The 19,093-nt window shown below is 34.9% G+C and overlaps 1 protein-coding gene across 6 annotated transcripts in view; it reads left to right on the top strand.

The window, feature by feature from the left end:
• The window catches only part of ECT2 (epithelial cell transforming 2), a 59,066-nt gene that overhangs the window by 35,982 nt on the left and 3,991 nt on the right, over window positions 1-19,093 (top strand). For all 6 annotated transcript variants that reach the window (XM_069559823.1, XM_069559820.1, XM_069559815.1 and 3 more), the window contains 7 exons: window positions 188-269; window positions 2,706-2,784; window positions 3,189-3,308; window positions 5,952-6,090; window positions 7,394-7,548; window positions 14,952-15,059; window positions 16,073-16,219. In XM_069559823.1, the coding sequence (XP_069415924.1) occupies window positions 188-269; window positions 2,706-2,784; window positions 3,189-3,308; window positions 5,952-6,090; window positions 7,394-7,548; window positions 14,952-15,059; window positions 16,073-16,219 (830 nt within the window). The remainder of the gene's footprint in view (window positions 1-187; window positions 270-2,705; window positions 2,785-3,188; window positions 3,309-5,951; window positions 6,091-7,393; window positions 7,549-14,951; window positions 15,060-16,072; window positions 16,220-19,093) is intronic.

Below are 19,093 nucleotides of genomic sequence, written 5' to 3'. Positions count from 1 at the left end.
TAGCACCACCTTGGAAACTCATTCTTAAGGGAACATTGTATAAAACCTTTTTTTTTAAAGGAAAAGTTAGATACTATTTTTTTAAATTAACCTGTGTCTGTCACAGTGGACAGCATTTTTAAGTCATAATGGGAAAACCATTGAATTTCTTTTAATCATAGAAAAAATATTTGATAAAATATTACAGATCTTAAGAAGCACACATCTGAAGAAAATCCTGACAAAAGCACTCTAGAAAAAGCTATTGGATCACTAAAGGAAGTAATGACGTGAGTACATTATTTCAATTTTTTTGTTATTCCTTAGATTTACAGTGGAATTGGTGGAACAATTAGAATCGTAAATAGAAAAAGATCAATAACAAAATTCTGTAAAATAGTATCTAAATTATTTTTAGTAGTGTAGTCACATATTAAAATGTTAGAAATATTGTAAAAATATGATTAATCAAAAACATACTTGTGAACGTATGCATGTAGAGAGGGTAACAGTGGTTTAGAAATTTGAAAATGTTATAAATGCATCAATAGACATTTTCTTCATATATTCCAGTCTTAGCTTGTTTTTGTCTTCATATTCTTATTAACTACCCAAATGGAATTTGGGAATTTGACCATGATGAAATGAAAAGGTTAATACGTTTTTCACATTAGCTTTGACTTTTTTTTCTTACTTTGAATTCTGTGGACTTAAATTGATAGGGTTTGTTGGAGATGTATTCAAAGTACGAACTCAGTGAAATTTACTAGGGGAATTGATTATTAAACTTAAGCTGCTACTGCAGGGCTAACTTGGAGACAGCATTGATCAGAAGTGATTTTTTTTTTTTTTTTTTACTAATATGATCAGAATTAAAAGCTGTATTGCTGTTGTTTTGCTTCCTGAAGGATGAGGATATAGCACCTTTTTGAACTTACATATAAGCATATTCAGTTGATTTAATTAAATAGCTTCTGAGATTCTATGAGGTGCTTCTGTATGATATAGAGTTTCTTTCTTTTTTTTTTTTATGTTATAAAACCTAGCACCTGGATTCTTTATTTGGCTGCACTAGGTCTTAGTTGCTGCATGCAAGCTTTATCTAGTTGCAGAGAGCAGGGGCTACTTTTGTTGCAGTGTGCAGGCTCCTTATTGCAGTGGCTTCTCTTGTTGGCTCTAGGCATGCAGGCGTCAGTAGTTTCAGTGTGTGGGCTCAACAGTTGTGGCATTCAGGCTTAGTTGCTCCTCGGCATGTGGAATCTTCCCAAAACAGGGATCAAACCTATGGTCCCTGCATTGACAGGCAGATCCTCAACCACTGCTTCCATGGAAGTCCTGAAATAGAGTTTCTTAAAATACTTGTAAGGAGCTCCTGTGTAGAAACTACCAGCTGTAGTGAAAGGATCTAGCAGTGGAATAATGCTCAAATTAATGGATATGAGCTTCTGTTGCTACTGAAAGCATTATGCATATTTTGGTTTTTGCTTATACTTGTATTTTATATGTTGATCAGCCAACTGTCATGCTTTTGGTTTGTTATTTTAGGATCAGGATAGTAGTGTTTTTCAATACTTTGTAGTTTAACATACACATTCTTTACCTTGATCCTTTCTACAAACTGTGAATTATGCAGTCAGTGTTAACATATTTTCATAAAAGACGCTTTTAATTTTGTTGATTTTTTTTTCTATTATTTTTATAGTCACTAGCTCATATCTTTTGATTTCCTTTTTTCTGCATGCTTTAGATTTAGCTTGCTCTTCCCGCCTCCCCCCTCCATGTGTCTTAAAGTAGAAGATTAGGATATTGATTTGAGCTTATTTTTTTAATTGTTTACTAGCTATAAATTTCCCTTTAAACACTACTTTAGTCATGTTCTTGGTTTTTGTTTTTAGCTGAAACTATTTTCTGATTTCCCTTGTGATTATGTCTTGACTTATTGGTTCAGGAGTTTGCTATTTAATTACCACATATTTGTGAATTGTTGAAGTTTCCTTTTGATACTAATTTTCTAATTTTACTTCACCATTTATAGAAAATATGCTTTATATTATTTCAATCCTTTTAAACTTCCTGAGGCTTATTTTATGGCTTAACCTGGTGAAGGTACCATGTACACTTGAGAGGAATATATTGTGCTCTTACTGGATATTTTCATTATTTTACTTTTAGACTATTCATGTCTTTGGTATAAAATGTACCTTTTGTAGATGAGATATAATTAGGCTTGCATTGTTTGAGACATTGACTTGAAAAACCTCTTTCTTTATACTTTGCTGGGTTTTTTTTTAGTTATTTCGGGCAAAGTATGTATTTTTCCTCTTATTCCATCTTGTCTGGAAGCAATAGTCTTAATTTTTATTTCAGTGAAATGATTAGCATATAATTTGGGAATGATTTGCATAAAACCTTACCTGAACTTAAAACTTCTGAACTTGCAGTTTATACCAGTGTAATGTATTTTAGGAAGTGTATGATGAGTATAGTTTAAAGTGAGAGAGAGAGAATATAGTAAGGAGTATAAAGCAAAACTTACTTTTCTGAAGGATTCTATGAAGAATTTTTTAATGTAGTGGGATACTTTTAGGGAATATATTAACTGATATGGTTATCAAAATTAAGACATATTCACATGGAGGGATTTTTGTGTGTGTGTGTGACACAAGATGTGTATATATACAGTTTTTATGGTCTGTTGTTTTAAAAATAACTTTATTAATTTTCAGCCATATTAATGAGGATAAGAGAAAAACAGAAGCTCAAAAGCAAATTTTCGATGTTGTTTATGAGGTCGATGGATGTCCAGTAAGTATTCATTTTTGATGATTGTCGACTTATTCTTTTTGTTCTTTTTGTTTTTGTTATAGTTGACCCTTGAACTACTGGGAGTTAAGGGCACCAACCCCCTGCCCAGAGTAAAAGAAAATCTGCATATAACTTGATAGTTGGCACTCTGTTTCTGTGCTTGTGTATTCATGGATTCAACCAATCATGGGTCATGTAATACTGTAGTACTTATTTACTAAAAACGAAAACCTGTGTAAGTAGACTAGTGCAGCTCAAACCTGTGTTGTTCAGGGTCAGCTGTATTTAGATTCTGCCAGTTATAATATAAACAGAATCTTGGCACAACTTTCTTTTTAATTATAACTTTAAAAAAGTATTTACCATGAAGTAATCTCTTTTATTAATATTTTCAATCTATTCAGGCTAATCTTTTATCTTCTCACCGAAGCTTAGTTCAGCGAGTTGAAACAATTTCTCTAGGTGAGCTCCCCTGTGACAGAGGAGAACAAGTAACTCTCTTCCTCTTCAATGACTGCCTGGAGGTAAAGTTGTCCTTAATACAGTGTAATAACACTGCTGTTTGACTTCATTGAATCTTTAAAACTAAGCTTTGATTGAAACAATAAGTTTTAATTAAATTAATTGATTAAAGAAGTTTAAAGTAAAGTTTAATCACTTTTTTGATGAGACCAATTGTTGATTTAATGCTATTAATTGAATGCTTTTAGGAGAGGACCTAACATTAAGAAATATGATATTTTTTCATAACTTCAAATCCATGTCAAAATAAAAATTTAGTTTATTTCCTTGCAAATAAATGCCTAGATTAAGAATTTTAGGAACTTCTTGTATATATGTATATTCCTTCAAGATTTACAAAATAATTATGACTTGTTTTTAAAATTAAGTACATTTTCCCAGCAGAGAAATCTGTATTTTGTTGAAGATGGACATAACTTGATTATTTAATATAATGAATTACAATCCCCTGCTGATGAAACTATAGCCCACCGGGCTCCCCGTCTATAGAATTCTCCAGGCAAGAATACTGGAGTGGGTAGCCATCCTGTTCTCCAGGGAATCTTCCCAACCCAGGGATGGAACCCAGGTCTTTATCCTCTTGAATCTTTGGAGAGTTGTGGCTTGCTTTAAATTTTTTTATTTTACTTCCCCTTCAGTTTTTGTGATGTCTTCTACAACTGGCTCATTGACTTACCTTGCACTCTAATTCGTGCCATTGGTGTTTCCTTGTAGCCTCCAAGTCTGTTATCTCATAGCTTGGCCTCTTACTTCCTTCATCTTTCCTGAATTCACTGACTTTTTTTCTACTCTCTCTTAGTCTCCATGTCAAAATCACATTAACTATAACAGTTCTAACATTCAATTTGGACCTTTAGATTTATAAGCTCTTATTCTTTAGCTTGTTTTTTTTTTTTTTTAACACCAAAACTTAGAGCAAATTTGGAATGAAGAGAATGGTAAATGTTAGAAACATTTAAAATGAATAACATCTGAACTGACATCACTTAGATATGACAGGTGATGTATCTGTATTTTGAGTTCTTACCTTGATGGACTAGCATTTGTTTCATAAGTATTAATACTTGTCATTGTTTTTCCTTTTTAAAAATGAGCCTTAAAATTATTTATTTTACTTAGCTAAATTAAAAGTACATTCAAATATTACAGTGGAAGTTAAAGAATTACTTTTTTTTGCCACATTAATATAAATGGGCTTTTAATATTTGGTATGTATCATAGATCTGTGTCATATTTCTGCATCAATGTGAATGTGATACTGACTGCCTTTTGATCTTTTCTCATTAACCAACACAGATTTCAGCCTTACTTTGTCATATTCATCATGATGAATATGACCAATCAATCTCAATTCATTAAGCAACTTAATCTAAATTATTTTGTGTTAGTGTCTTTTAGTAAATAAGCTCAAATGGTCAAGAATCCACATGCAATGCAAGAGACCTAGGTTTGATCCCTGGGTTGGGAAGATTCCCTGGAGAAGGGAAAGGCTACCCACTCCAGTATTCTGGCCTGGAGAATTCCATGGACTTTTTATAGTCCAAGGGGTCACAGAGTCAGACATGACTGAGTGACTTTCACTTTCATAAGCCCGAGAGAGATGTTCTTTTAAAAAGACAAAATAATATACTATGATTTCATAGAAATGAAAAATTTAAAGACCTTATAAAATTCTCAGAATTTATATACATCATAAGTCACAGGATCCTTTCTGATTTTGCTCCTGTCTTCTCCAGCAATACTTTATCTGTCTCTCCTTTTGGTGAGTTCCCAGTTTAATTAAAGTTATATCAGCACATTGACTTTATAATTTGCATCAGTTTGTAATGTATTGTTACTTTGATTTTCATATTTCTCAATAGTATGTAAGTGTCATGAGACCCAGAACCATTTCTATATTATTTGCTCCTTTATCCTCAGTTCCTTGCATGGGATCTAAGATAACTGTGAATTCTGTTTTTAAACTGAAGTCAGTTATTTTTTTGAACCCAAGGAAGTGATCCCAGAGCAACTATTCCCCTTTCCGAATTCAAGGCCATTTATTGAAGATTCCTTCATCCTTTGATCCCATTATTTCTCACAACAATTCTTCTAAGTTCTTTCACACCTCTGTAATCTTTTCCATAGATCCTGTTTTCCTGACTTTTGAGCTCTTTTCATATTAATGTGAACATTTCTGTTACATAGTTACATGTATGAATTTGTCACATAGTAACTATGCTGCTGCTGCTGCTCCTAAGTCACTTGAGTCGTGTTCAGCTCTGTGCGACCCCATAGATGGCAGCCCACCAGGCTCCCCCGTCCCTGGGATTCTCCAGTTAAGAATACTGGAGTGGGTTGCCATGTCCTTCTCCAATGCATGAAAGTGAAAAGTGAAAGTGAAGTCGCCCAGTTGTGTCCAACTCTTAGCAACCCCATGGACTGCAGCCCACCAGGCTCCTCCGTCCATGGGATTTTCCAGGCAAGAGTACTGGAGTGGGGTGCCATTGCCTTCTCTGAGTAACTATGCTACTTACAGATAATTTTGGAATGACTGATACTTAATGAGCTGCATATTGATTTATGTGACTAGTGCCATTTTATTTTTAAGCATTTGGTCTTTGTTTTTGTTACTGACATCAACTTTTTTCCCCCCCAATAATCAGATAGCAAGAAAACGACACAAGGTTATTGGTACTTTTAGGAGTCCTCCAGGCCATACCCGACCCCCAGCTTCTCTTAAGCATATTCATCTAATGCCTCTTTCTCAGATTAAGAAGGTGCTAGACATACGAGAGACAGAAGGTATGGTCATTGGATAAACTGTTGGCTAAATAAAAATAGTGAATATTCATTGAAAGTTTAATTCCCTTATATGTATATTTTTAAACTGGTAAATTATTTTTCAATATTGTTGATTAGTTCTGGCAAAGTAGTTGTTCTTTACTTTTATCCCACTACATTTCTAGGAACTGATTTGATTTTTAATTTTTTTCAAATGAAAGTACTATTTCATTCTGTAGAATATCTTCATCTCTTAAGATACAAAGAGCTTTTAAATGGTTACATGGGTTAAAATAGTGCCCATCCTCCCCATTACCACACCAAAACTTATTCCTTCAGAATCCAAAAGCAGTTGTAGTCTATTACCTGTGCTTCCACATCTTACAACATTCCCTGTTACCAGAGCCTGCATTGTGAGGTGCGATGCATTTAGGATATTACCAGAAATAGATATGCATGAGTAACTATGGTAGACTCAACGTGGGCTCATATGTGTATTAAGGAAAGCTTTTACTCTAAACTTTGGGAATGTTAAGAAAGGGTTCTTTGAAGGCTTGAAATTGGCAAAAGTTTATACCTACCATAAGCAATATCATTTTTTAAAATAGTAACTAATGATATGTATGCTTGGCAATATTTTGCTTGTTTAAGCATATATTTTTACCATGTAAGCTGGTTTTAGCACTGATCCTATCCTCTAATGAAGGAAAGCTTTCAATTTATGAGAAACAAAGAAAACTTGAATAGCAACTTATATTGCTCTCTTTACTCAGTTGTCAAATTCTGGATTTATTAAGGGCTACATAGAGCATTTACTTAAATCGTCTGTATTTTTTAGATTATAATTTTGGAAGACTTCATTGTTTAAAATAGGTTCTGTTTTAGCATCTTGATCACAAAACCTTTTGTAACAGTTTAATATTTGAGTATTTCTTTCAGTTTAAGTAGGTTGAATTATTGAATTATTCTTACAGTGTCACTTTAAAAATGTAAATTCTAGAATTCTAAGAAATGATCTAATTTTTTAAAGCTTCATTAAAGAAAATATTAAATGTTATGGAAAGTACTGCTTACCTAACAACATTAAGTTATTACTGTTGATTCCTCACATGGTATGTCCTATTATTTCCAATGTTTCAACATAATATGATGCTGCTCTTTGTCCAATTAAAAACTAAGGGAACAGGAAAGATAGAGATAATTTACTGGGTAGAGAAGAGAGAATTCAGTGGAGTTTTCTTGCTCTGAGGGAACTAAACTTGTGTTAAATCTGTCATTTTCCAAGGAGTAACTTGTAGTGTTTGTGATTATTCTGGAACCCTAGATTGCCATAATGCTTTTGCATTGCTTGTGAGGCCACCAACAGAGCAAGCAAATGTGCTGCTCAGTTTCCAGATGACATCAGAGGAACTTCCAAAAGAAAACTGGCTAAAGATGCTATGTCGACATGTAGCCAACACCATTTGTAAAGCAGATGCTGTAAGTTCTTAAGCTACTATTGTAATGAAGGTTTGAACTCCATGGTAATGTACATACTAAACCTGTATGTTTCTAATGACTTGTTAATTATGAATACAAGAGAGTTTTAGTTTTGTGTTTATTGAGGAAAAAGTTGTTTTGGAAAAGATGGTTAAAAGTATAGACACATGCAACATTTTTTTGAATCCCTAGCTTACAGATAGGCCCTCATAGCCTTAGAACTTCTGTGGCTCTGCTTTAGTGAAGCTTTTGGAACTTGCATTTTCATTTATGCTCTTTGACTTTACTATTTGTGGGAGGATATTTTGTTCTGTTGTTCTTTTATCTTATTGAGAGCAATATGGTGAGTTGCTTTTCCTGTCAGGCAAGTTGCCAATCCAGTTTTATCAGTGCAGTCTCTTAAAATCAAAAGCCATTATAAATGTATAATCCCTTTTATCCTGTACAGATTAAAGTAAAGATATATGAGAAAATCAAAATCAGGTAGCTTGTGATAGATCTTGGATGAAGTCTAGGTCCATTTAAAGATAATTTGATTTCATCATATATGGGAAGGATATGTGATAGATATTGATCCCTTCATATTTGCACAAATGATATATTAGATGGAGGAGAATGTATAAATAGATGACCCTTTTCAGTATAGTAGATTGCCTTGGACATTTCCTGTGGGAATAAAATGTTTATTATAGTTAAATATGATCTTCAAAGACATTGAAGTATGATTATTATTATTTATAAATACTTGATTAAGGATAGTTACATAACTTTAGAAAAATTAAGAGACTTTAAAGAAATTTTTTCAATTGAAGTCTAGTTTATTTACAGTGTTGTGTTAGTTTCTGATATATAGCAAAGTGATTCAGTTATACATAAATATTTATATTCTTTTCCATTATGGTTTATTATAGGATACTGAATATAGTTCCCTGTGCTGTACAGTAGGACCTTGTTGTTTATCCATTTTATATATAGTAGTTTGTATCTGCTAATCCTAATGTATTCCTCCCCCACGCCTTTTCCGCTTCGGTAATGATAGAAAACATATGTCTTTGAGTCTGTTTCTGTTTTATAAATAATTTAATTTGTGTCATATTTTAGATTCCACATATAAGTGATATTATATAGTATTTGTCTTTGTGATTTACTTCACTTAAAATGATATAATCTTTGTGTGTGTGGGCACGTGTGTGCTCAGTCATGTCCAACTCTTAGTGGCCTCATGGACTGTAGCCCATCAGGAGGTTTCCCAAGCCAGAATACTGGAGTGGGGTGCCATTTTGTACCCCAGGGGCTCTTCCCAACCCAGGGATCAAACTTGCATCTCCGGCATTGGTAGGTGGATTCTTTACCATTAGTTCCACCTAGGAAGCCCACGATAATCTCAGGTCCCATCCATGTTACTTCATGGCATTCTTAAACTATTTTTTATGGCCGAGTAGTATTCCATTGTGTATCTATTCCACATTTTGTTTATCCATTCAGCTATCATGTTGCTTCCATGATTTGGAAATTGTAAGTTGTGCTGCTGTAAAATTTATTGTAATTTGTAAATTGTGCTGCTATAAACATTGGGGTACCTGTATGTTTTTGAATTATAGTTTTCTTTGGATATATGCCTGGGAGTGGGATTGTTGGGTCATATGGCAACTCTATGTTAAGGTTTTTTTGGTTTTGTTTGTTTGTTTTTATTGTTTTTTTATTTTCAGGTTTTAAGGAACCTCAGTACTGTTACCCTCTCTGCCTTTGTTATTTGTAGACTTTTTAATGATGGCCTTTCATTCTGGTGTGAGGCAGTACCTTTTTGTAGTTTTGATTTTCATTTTTCTAATAATTAGTTATGTTGAACATTTTTTCATGTTCTGGTGTCCATCTGTATGTTTTTGGAGAAGTGTTTATTTAGGTCTTTGTCTAGTTATTGATTGAGTTATTCTCTTGTTATTAAGTTGTATGAGCTGCTTCTATATTTTGGAAATTAATCCCTTGTTGGGCACATTGTTTGCAAATGTTTCTCCCATTCTGTAGATTGTCTTTTCTTTGTATGGTTTCCTTTACTGTGGAAAAGCTTTTAAGTTTATTAGGTCCCATTTGCTTGTTTTCACTCTTTTTTCTGTAGCCTTGGGAGACTGATCTAAGAAAACAATTGGACTTTTATGTCAGAGAATGTTTTGCTGATGTTCTCTTCTAGGAGTTTCATCGTGTTATGTCATATATTTGGGGCTTCCCTGGTGGTTCAGATGGTGAAGAATCTGTCTGCAGTGCAGGAGACCCAGGTTCAATCGCTGGATCTGAATGATCTCCTGGAGAAGAGAATGGTGTTTATTGAGTTTATGTATGGTGTGAGAGACTGTTCTGACTTCCTTGATTTATATGCATCTGTCCAGCTTTTCCAACACCACATTGAAGAGACCTTTTTTTTTCCCCCCTCAATTCTGTACTCATGCCTCCTTTGTCAAGAGTATACAGTAGTTTCAAGGTATCTTCTGATTTCCTCTTTGATTCCATCATTGACTCTTTGATATATATATATATATATATATATTTTTTTTTTTTTTTTTAGTAGCATGCTTTTTAGTTTCCATATAAATTTTTTTTTTCTTCTCTAAGGTTGACTTCTAGTTTCATGCTATTATGTTCAGAAAAGACGCTTGAAATAATTTCTGTCCTCTTAAATTTGTTCAGTCTTGTTTTGTGTCCTAGTATGTGGTCAATCCTAGAGATTGATCTATGTGCACTTATAAAGAATGTATTCTGATTTTTCGGATGTAATGTCCTGAAAATATCAATTAAGCCTACCTTTTTATTTAATTTAAGATCATTTATTTCATTTAATGAAATTTATTTCATTTAAGATCTCTGTTGCCTTTTTCATTTTGTCTGGAAGATGTATCTGTTGATGTGAATGAGATGTTAAAGTCTTTTGCTGTTGTATTCCTGTCAGTTTCTTCCTTTATGTCTGTTGATACTTGCTTTTTGTATTTAGGAGATGGTGATGGACAGGGAGGCCTGGTGTGCTGCAATTCATGGGGTTGCAAAGAGTCGGACACGACTGAGCGACTGAACTGAACTGATATTGCATATGTTAAGAAGTATTAAATACATGTAATGTCTTCGTCTTGTATTGACCCTTGTATCATTATAGAGTGTCCTTTTTTATCTTTATGACTTTTGTTTTACAGTCTGTTTTGTCTGGAATGAGGGTTGCTAGATCTGCTTTGTTGTCATTTCCATTTGCATGAAATATCTTTTTCAGTCTCATCACTTTCAATCCATGTGTCATTGGCCCTAAGGTGTGTTTCTTATAGGCAGCAGGTTGTAGGCTCTTTTTTTTTTTTTAATCCAGTCTGCCATTGTCTTTTTATTAGAGTGTTTAGTCCATTGACATTTAAGGTAATTATTGATAGATATGTATTTATTCCATTTTAAGCCTTATTTTCCAGCTGAGTTTATACTTCTTCTTTGTTCCTTTCTGTTTTCCCTGTTTTGGTATGATGGTTTTCTTTTGTATGCTTTTTTCTTTTCTTTTACTTTTTGTGAACCTGTTACATGGTTTTGATTTGTGGTTACCCTGGCTATCAAGTGTGTTAACCCACAACTATATTGACTTGCTGTAGACTGATAGTCATATAGGCTCAAACACATTCTTTAAAAAACTACATTTTTATACTCTCTTTCCCCACATTTTATGATTTTGATGTCCTCTTTTACATCTTTGTATTTACTCTTTTGGTGTTAGTGGTAGTTATCATTACTTTCAGAAAAAATTATTTTATTTTTTAAATTTGTGTACTAGTTTATGTAAGTGATTTTCTTTCCAATTGTGATTTTTCTCTTGATTTTCTTTTCAATTGTGATTTTCTCTTTCATGCAGATATTTTTTTTCTTTATTCTACTTAGAGAAACCTTTGAATATTTCTTTTAGGATAAGTTTAATGTTGCTGTATTCTTTTTAGTATTTGCTTATCTGAGAAGTTCTTTGTCTCTCCCTATTCTAAGTGATAATCTTGCTGTATAGAGTGTCCTGGGTTGCAGGCTTTTCCTTTGTAAGACTTTGAATAAATATATCCTGCCACTCCCTTCTGGCCTTCAGTTTCTGTAGGTAGAGATATCAGTTGACAGCCTTGTGGAGGGAGGTATCCTTTGTAATTAACTCTGTTTTTCTCTTCTGCCTTTAGAATCCTCTTTATAACTTTAAATTTTATTGTTTTAGTTATAGTATATCTTGGTGTAGGTCTGTTTGGCTTCATCTTGTTTGGGACCCTCTGTCCTTCCTATACATGGGTTTCCGTTTCCTTCCTTAAATTTGGGACATTTTCAGCCATAATTTCTTCAAATATATTTTAAAATTCCTGTTCTCTTTTGTTTTCCTTCTGGGATTCCTATTGTGCACAGATCTGGATACTTTATATTATTCCATAGGTCATATATATATATATATATATATATATATATATGTATGTATATATATATTTTGTATTTCTGTCTGCTCTTTTAGTCTGATAATTTCCACTATTCTGTCTTCCAGATCACTTATTAGTTCTTCATTATCCAGCTTGCTGTTGATTGCCTTTAGTTCAGCTTTTGTCTCAGCAAATGAGTTTTCTACTTTTGATTGACTCCTCTTTATATATATATATATATATATATATATTCTTTTTTATTTTACAGTAATCTCTATTTCTATCCATATCATTTCTTAACTCCTTCAGTATTTTCATTATCTCCTTTTTGGACTCAGGATGTGGTAGACTGGAGATATCTGTTTTATTGTTTGTTCTTTCAGGGGAATTCTCTTGGTCTTTTAATTGTGTGGTTCCTCTTCTTCATTTTACTTTTATTTCTCTGACTCTGAATTAAGGAGAAACAGTTATCTACCGTGGTCTAGAAGGGCAGTTTTTATGAGGGAGTGTCCCTGTGTAGCCTTTGTGAGTGTAATATTTTTGAGCAAAGACTGTTTCTAGTATGGGTGCCTGCCATAGTTTTCCTCTCTGTGTGTTACTCATTAGATTGTTATCATGATGCCCAGAGCCTGCACTGGATGTTGAGTGTGGCCTCCTCTTTGCCCTGTGGTTGTTACAGCTCTGTCTGGGACAGGGTCTGCCCACCTTTTGGATAGATGCCCCAGGTCTGTTTCTGAACTCCAGTGTGAGGTAAATAGGACTGGAATGCTCCCACTGGGAGAGATGCTACCCAATGAATATTGGGGAAGGACTTGTCCACGGGAAAGTGCACTCTATGATTTTGCCTGTCACTATTGTGCTGGTTCACAGAGTACAGTCTTTAGCACACCCCTTGGTCCCACCTCAGCTGTGGAGATTTAGATAGTTAGCTCTGGTAACCCTCAGGTCTTCTACTCACAAGGTAATAGCACAGATCTGTTGACACAGAACTACTGAGGTCAGGCACTGGGACCAACATGGCTGGGTTGAGCACCTGGACCCGCCGTAGCTGTAGGAGCTACTGAGTCAGCTCAGACCCTTGGCCTACCTCTCTGTGTGAGTGCTAGCAGAGCCTATTATCTCTAGACCTGCTCCAGCCACAGGAGCACAGTAATCTACACCAGTGTCCTACAGGCACTGAGTTTACCAAGCCATCTCAGGCACATAAATTCATGAGCCATGGGAACATTAAGGTTTCAGCCCTGCTTTCTAAGTTGTAAGGCCACTGGCAATTGGCTAGGATTGCAGCCTTGCCTCTGTGAATGAGCAGCTGGGCCTGTTGTGAGCACACTGAGAATGAGGCTGCTATTCTGTGCCCTACCCTTTCTTTGAGCTTGCAAGTTAACAGTGGGGGTTCAGTGGCAGATCCAGTCTCCTTTTTGCACATGCACCAGATTGTAGCTTGGATCATACTCCAAGCCCCTTCAGACAGTCTTCTTGCAGGCAACTCCAGTCTTCACCCCAGGTCTGACCTTTGAAGCCCAGATTTTAGCAGCCAACCTTCTCAGATGGCTCAGAAGGTAAAGGATCCACCTACAATGCAGGAGACACAAGAGACCTGGGTTAAATCCCTGGTTCAGGAAAATCTGCTCAAGAAGGAAATGACAACCCACTCCAGTATTCTTGCCTGGAAAATCCCATGGACAAAGGAGCCTGGCAAGCTATAGTCCAAAGGGTTGCGAAGAGTTGGACACAGCTGAGCACCTGTGTCCACCAGCAGACATACCTCTCAGGCTGAGGATTGCAGTGAGATGGCCTGGGCCTTCTTTGCAGGTCTCCCTCTGTTCTACTTGTTGCAGACCAGTTGCTGTATTCTCTCTCAAGCCTCTGAAGCTCTCTTTCTCTCCACACTGATCTCCCCTGCTGGTGAAGCGTTTTCCTGTGTCAAGGAACATTTTCTCTTTCATAGCTCCCTCCCAGGGGTACAGATCCTATCCCAATTCCCCTTTTCTTTCTTTTCTCCTACCCTGTTATTTGGTGATCTTTCTTGCATTTTGGTTTTATGAGCTCTTCTGCCAACATTTAGCAGGTATTCTGTGAGCTTTATTCTACATACACATATGTCTGTGGAAGGAGGTGAGTTCCATGTCTTTCTATTGCACCATCTTGCTCTGGTCCTTGATTTGTTTTGTTTTGTTTTTTTTTTCTAATTTCTGTGGGCCAACAATATATTGTTATAAATAAAGGATTGCTCCACACGAAGGTTCATTGAAAGAAATACAGTACTAGTGCATACAACAGAATGCTGGCTAGGAAAATAATGGAGACAGCTTTTTGTAAAGCCAAAAAACTGTTCATTATAGGGAAGAATTTTTTCTCATAGTGCTAGGTAGCCATATATAAAATGGATCTCTGCAGTATAGTGATTTCCTACTATAGAGATTATTCCTAAATTTATCACAATGTCCAACTAGATGGCTTTTGCAGTCTTTTATAAATTTATAACTATGATCTGAAGTGTAAACAGTAATGGAAAAATGCTGAAAATAAAATCTATTGAATTACTAGCCGCAGAATGGCTAGTAATTCTAGAATGGGAATATAAACAATTAATGAAAGTATTTCATAAAGTAAGATTAACCACAAGGTGGCAGCAAACATTAAACCTATATCCTAATTTATACTATTTTAAGCCACAAAATTCTTCCCAGTTATAAAATTTTGTTACTAAAAAATGTTTATAAATTCAGATATTCGGGGACTTCAGTTGAACTCTCTCTTACATTTCAAATAGTATATTTTAAAATGCCCTGATTTGGTGTCTTTTCTTTTGAGAACTTTTGCTGTGTTGAAGAGAAAATTATTTGTATACTCACATATGCACTGTAAAAAACAGCAAAAATTTTGAGTAGTTTGATTTATATAAGCACCTGTGTGTGCATGTTAGTTCTTACAGGTTTGATTTTAGGAACAGCTGTGTATTTTTATTTTATTATTTTAAAAATTAATATTAATTTTCAACAGGAGAATCTTATTTACACTGCTGATCCAGAATCCTTTGAAGTAAATACAAAAGATATGGACAGTACATTGAGTAGAGCATCTAGAGCAATAAAAAAGACTTCAAAAAAGGTAAATCTCAGTGACATTATTATTCACCGTGTCTCCAAAATGTATTTTTCAGAGTATATTAAAATAATATAGCCATAGATGTCAGTGTGAAGGTAATACATAAAACAAAGTTGTTTTTTGGTTTTAGGAAATGGCCTGCAGAGATAATAGTTAAACTTAGCAAATTCCTTGGCACAGTAATTGTAACAGCTTTTGTAACCCTTCCCATTCTAGTTAACTGTGATATTTCTGATGGTGTTTTAAGTATATGTGCATTCATGTTAGAAATTGCCTTAGATATTTTTCAGCAAAGGGCACACCATAGAGTCAGGAAACCTGGGATCTGTTCCTTACCATAGTAAGTTTCAGACTTCTAATGATGAAGATAACTTTCCTACTTACCTTACCTTACCTTATCGAGGTTGTTCAGGACTATACAAGAGGACTATACAAGGACTATATAAGTTGGTAATAGGTTTTTTAAAAGTAGAATTAGAGTTTTAATTTTATAGGTAAATTAATAGCCAGAGTCTATTGTTCAGTTTATAAGTTTTTGATTGTTGTTTTCTTTGCCTACTTTAATCATCATTGTATCTCTGCATTTAACATGAATGATATATAGTAGATAAACATTAACAATGGTGATTCAAATGAAGTCCTACCCTTTTTCAATTAAATTGAGGTTTAAGTGGCTTTGGATCAACGATCTCACAACTGAATTATAGCAGAATTAGACAATAGCAAGGTTTCTTCTCATGCCAAATTTTCCCTCCTACTTTCTCCTGCTGGACTAGTGTTCTATGAATGCAAGATGGAATAATCCACAATATACTACATTTTCACTGCTTTGTCCAGAGATTCTCATTCTGTCATACACTTTTTATAGAAAAAAGTATATGGCAGAATTCCTCCATATTTTTTATAGAAAAACTTTTAATGTGAATTTGGCTTTGTTTTACATATAATTGTTCTAGTCAATTATATATTAGATTTATCTAGGTTTTTAAATTGATTGTATCTTGTTTTAATTCTAGGTTACAAGAGCATTCTCTTTCTCCAAAACTCCAAAAAGAGCTCTCCGAAGGGCTCTTATGACATCCCAAAGTTCAGCAGAGGGAAGAAGTCCTTCTAGCAATGAGAAGCATGTAATGAGTCGTCTGGCTAGCACATCATCATTAGCAGTAAGTGATTTTGATTTAACAGGCTAAATAACTTCAAATTTATCAAGTTGGTATAAAATTTGTTGACTTTTTAAAGGTGGAATTCTTAAATTTCCATCAATTTTTTTGATATATCTAACCTCATTGTTGGGTTAAGATAATTTAGAAAACCTCACTTAGTGAATTAGAGACTTACTTAAAGTGTACTTTATTTGATATGAAATTTTATTGGGATTGAGATGTTAATCTCTGAGAAAGAAACGTTTTTCAGTCTAGCCTATCACTTTACTGAGGTACAGAATGATAGTTCTATTTATAGATTGGCTCCAATAATATAGCAGAGACTGAGTTTTATTTCCTTTATTATTTCTGTGAATAGATCATCACTGAAGTGAGTATCAAAAGGTGTTATGGGTTCTAAATTCATGTGTTTATTTTTAAATGCTTCCTGAACAACCCAAATTCCCAATGGTGTCAGAATTATTAGACATTTAATTAATATTAAGGGCATTTCTGGAAAAGGTCAGTTTTCATTCCAATTCCAAAGAAAGGCAATGCCAAAGAATGCTCAAACTACCGCACAATTGCACTCATCTCACATGCTAGTAAAGTCATGCTCAAAATTCTCCAAGCCAGGCTTCAGCAATATGTGAACCGTGAACTTCCTGATGTTCAAGATGGTTTTAGAAAAGGCAGAGGAACTAGAGATCAAATTGCCAAACAACCGCTGGATCATGGAAAAAGCAAGAGAGTTCCAGAAAAACATCTATTTCTGCTTTATTGACTATGCCACAGCCTTTGACTGTGTGGATCACAATCAACTGTGGAAAATTCTGAAAGAGATGGGAATACCAGACCATCTGACCTGCCTCTTGAGAAATCTGTATGCAGGTCAGGAAGCAACAATTAGAACTGGACATGGAACAACAGACTGGTTCCAAATCAGGAAAAGGAGTACGTCAAGGCTGTATATTGTCACCCTGCTTATTTAACTTATATGCAGAGTACATCATGACAAACGCTGGACTGGAAGAAACACAAGCTGGAATCAAGATTGCCGAGTGAAATATCAATAACCTCAGATATGCAGATGATACCACCCTTATGGCAGCAAGTGAAGAGGAGCTAAAAAGCCTCTTGATGAAAGTGAAAGAGGAGAGTGAAAAAGTTGGCTTAAAGCTCAACATTCAGAAAACAAAGATCATGGCATCCGGTCCCATCACTTCATGGGAAATAGATGGGGAAACAGTGGAGACAGTGTCAGAGTTTATTTTGGGGGGCTCCAAAATCACTGCAGATGGTGACTGCAGCCATGAAATTAAAAGATGCTTACTCCTTGGAAGAAAAGTTATAAGGGTAGTTATAAATATAAACGATAGTATATTCAAAAGCAGAGACATTACTTTGCTGACTAAGGTCTGTCTAGTCAAGGCTATGGTTTTTCCTGTGGTCATGTATGGATGTGGGAGTTGGACTGTGAACAAGGCTGAGTGCCGAAGAATCGATGCTTTTGAACTGTGGTGTTGGAAAAGACTCTTGAGAGTCCCTTGGACTGCAAGGAGATCCAACCAGTCCATTCTGAAGGAGATCAGCCCTGGGATTTCCTTGGAAGGAATGATGCTAAAGCTGAAACTCCAGTACTCTGGCCACCTCATGTGAAGAGTTGACTCATTGGAAAAGACTCTGATGCTGGGAGGGATTGGGGGCAGGAGGAGAAGGGGATGACAGAGGATGAGATGTCTGGATGGCATCACTGACTCAATGGACGTGAGTCTGAGTGTTGGTGATGGACAGGGAGGCCTGGTGTGCTGCGATTCATGGGGTCTCGAAGAGTTGGACACGACTGAGCGACTAAACTGAACTGAAGGGCATTTCTAACATATATTACTGTTACTAAATAGTGATGTATCTATCCTTTGTAAAAATTATTTTTAATATAACTTACTATGGTTAAAAAACGCAAGTGACTGTCATTTCTTAGCTATATGTTCTTCAGCAAGTTTCCTATTGTCTCTTATCCCCAATTTGCAGATGAAAGAAAGGAGTACTTACCCTGTGTTGTTATTGTAAAGGGTAATTACACAGACTATCTCACATATATGATGTGATTATTTTCTCAGAGGCAGTTTGAGTAGTGGTTAAGAGCAGGAACTCTGAAACTCCTAAGTTCAGATCCCAGTTCTGCTGTTCACTAGCTGTATGACTTTTGTCAACTTATTAAAGATCTTTCTGTTTCAATTTCACTGTTTATAAAATGAATATAAAGTAGTAGTTGTAAGGATTAAGTAAGGTAGTATACAGAAAGTGCACAGGGGTAATACCTTGGTGTTTTATAAATGGTTACCTTTAATTATATAAAATGTATACAAAAAGATATATAATGCTCAATAGCTTATTTGTTATAAAGCTAGTTAAGTCTTTAGTTAATATACATCAAAAGTTATAGCTTATTATGAGTATGTTTATATAGATTTGTAATCAAGATTAACCTTCCAATGGAAGAGAAATCATACTTGGTTGACAATATAAATTCTTTGCAAAGATGTTAGTTAATGAAAAAAAGTATTGAAATTGATAAAATACAGTAAACATTCATTTACTAAAATTAGATTGTAAGCTTTCTGAAGCCCAGTGCACTATCCCTTTTTTATTTCCTGCATCTGTTGTAGCTATTATAAATATTACTGCTTTTCAAATGAAGATAATTGGATTTTATAGAAAAATTTTGGGAAATTAATATATATTACTTATGGCTGGACTGGAAGAAACACAAGCTGGAATCAAGATTGCTGGGAGAAGTATCAGTAACCTCAGATATGCAGATGACACCACCCTTATGGCAGAAAGTGAAGAGGAACTAAAAAGCCTCTTGATGAAAGTGAAAGAGGAGAGTGA

Source organism: Ovis canadensis, chromosome 1, assembly GCF_042477335.2.
Source record: "Ovis canadensis isolate MfBH-ARS-UI-01 breed Bighorn chromosome 1, ARS-UI_OviCan_v2, whole genome shotgun sequence".
NCBI lineage: Eukaryota > Metazoa > Chordata > Mammalia > Artiodactyla > Bovidae > Ovis > Ovis canadensis.
Note: the sequence above shows the minus strand (reverse complement) of the source record. Positions and strands in the feature narration are given on the sequence as shown.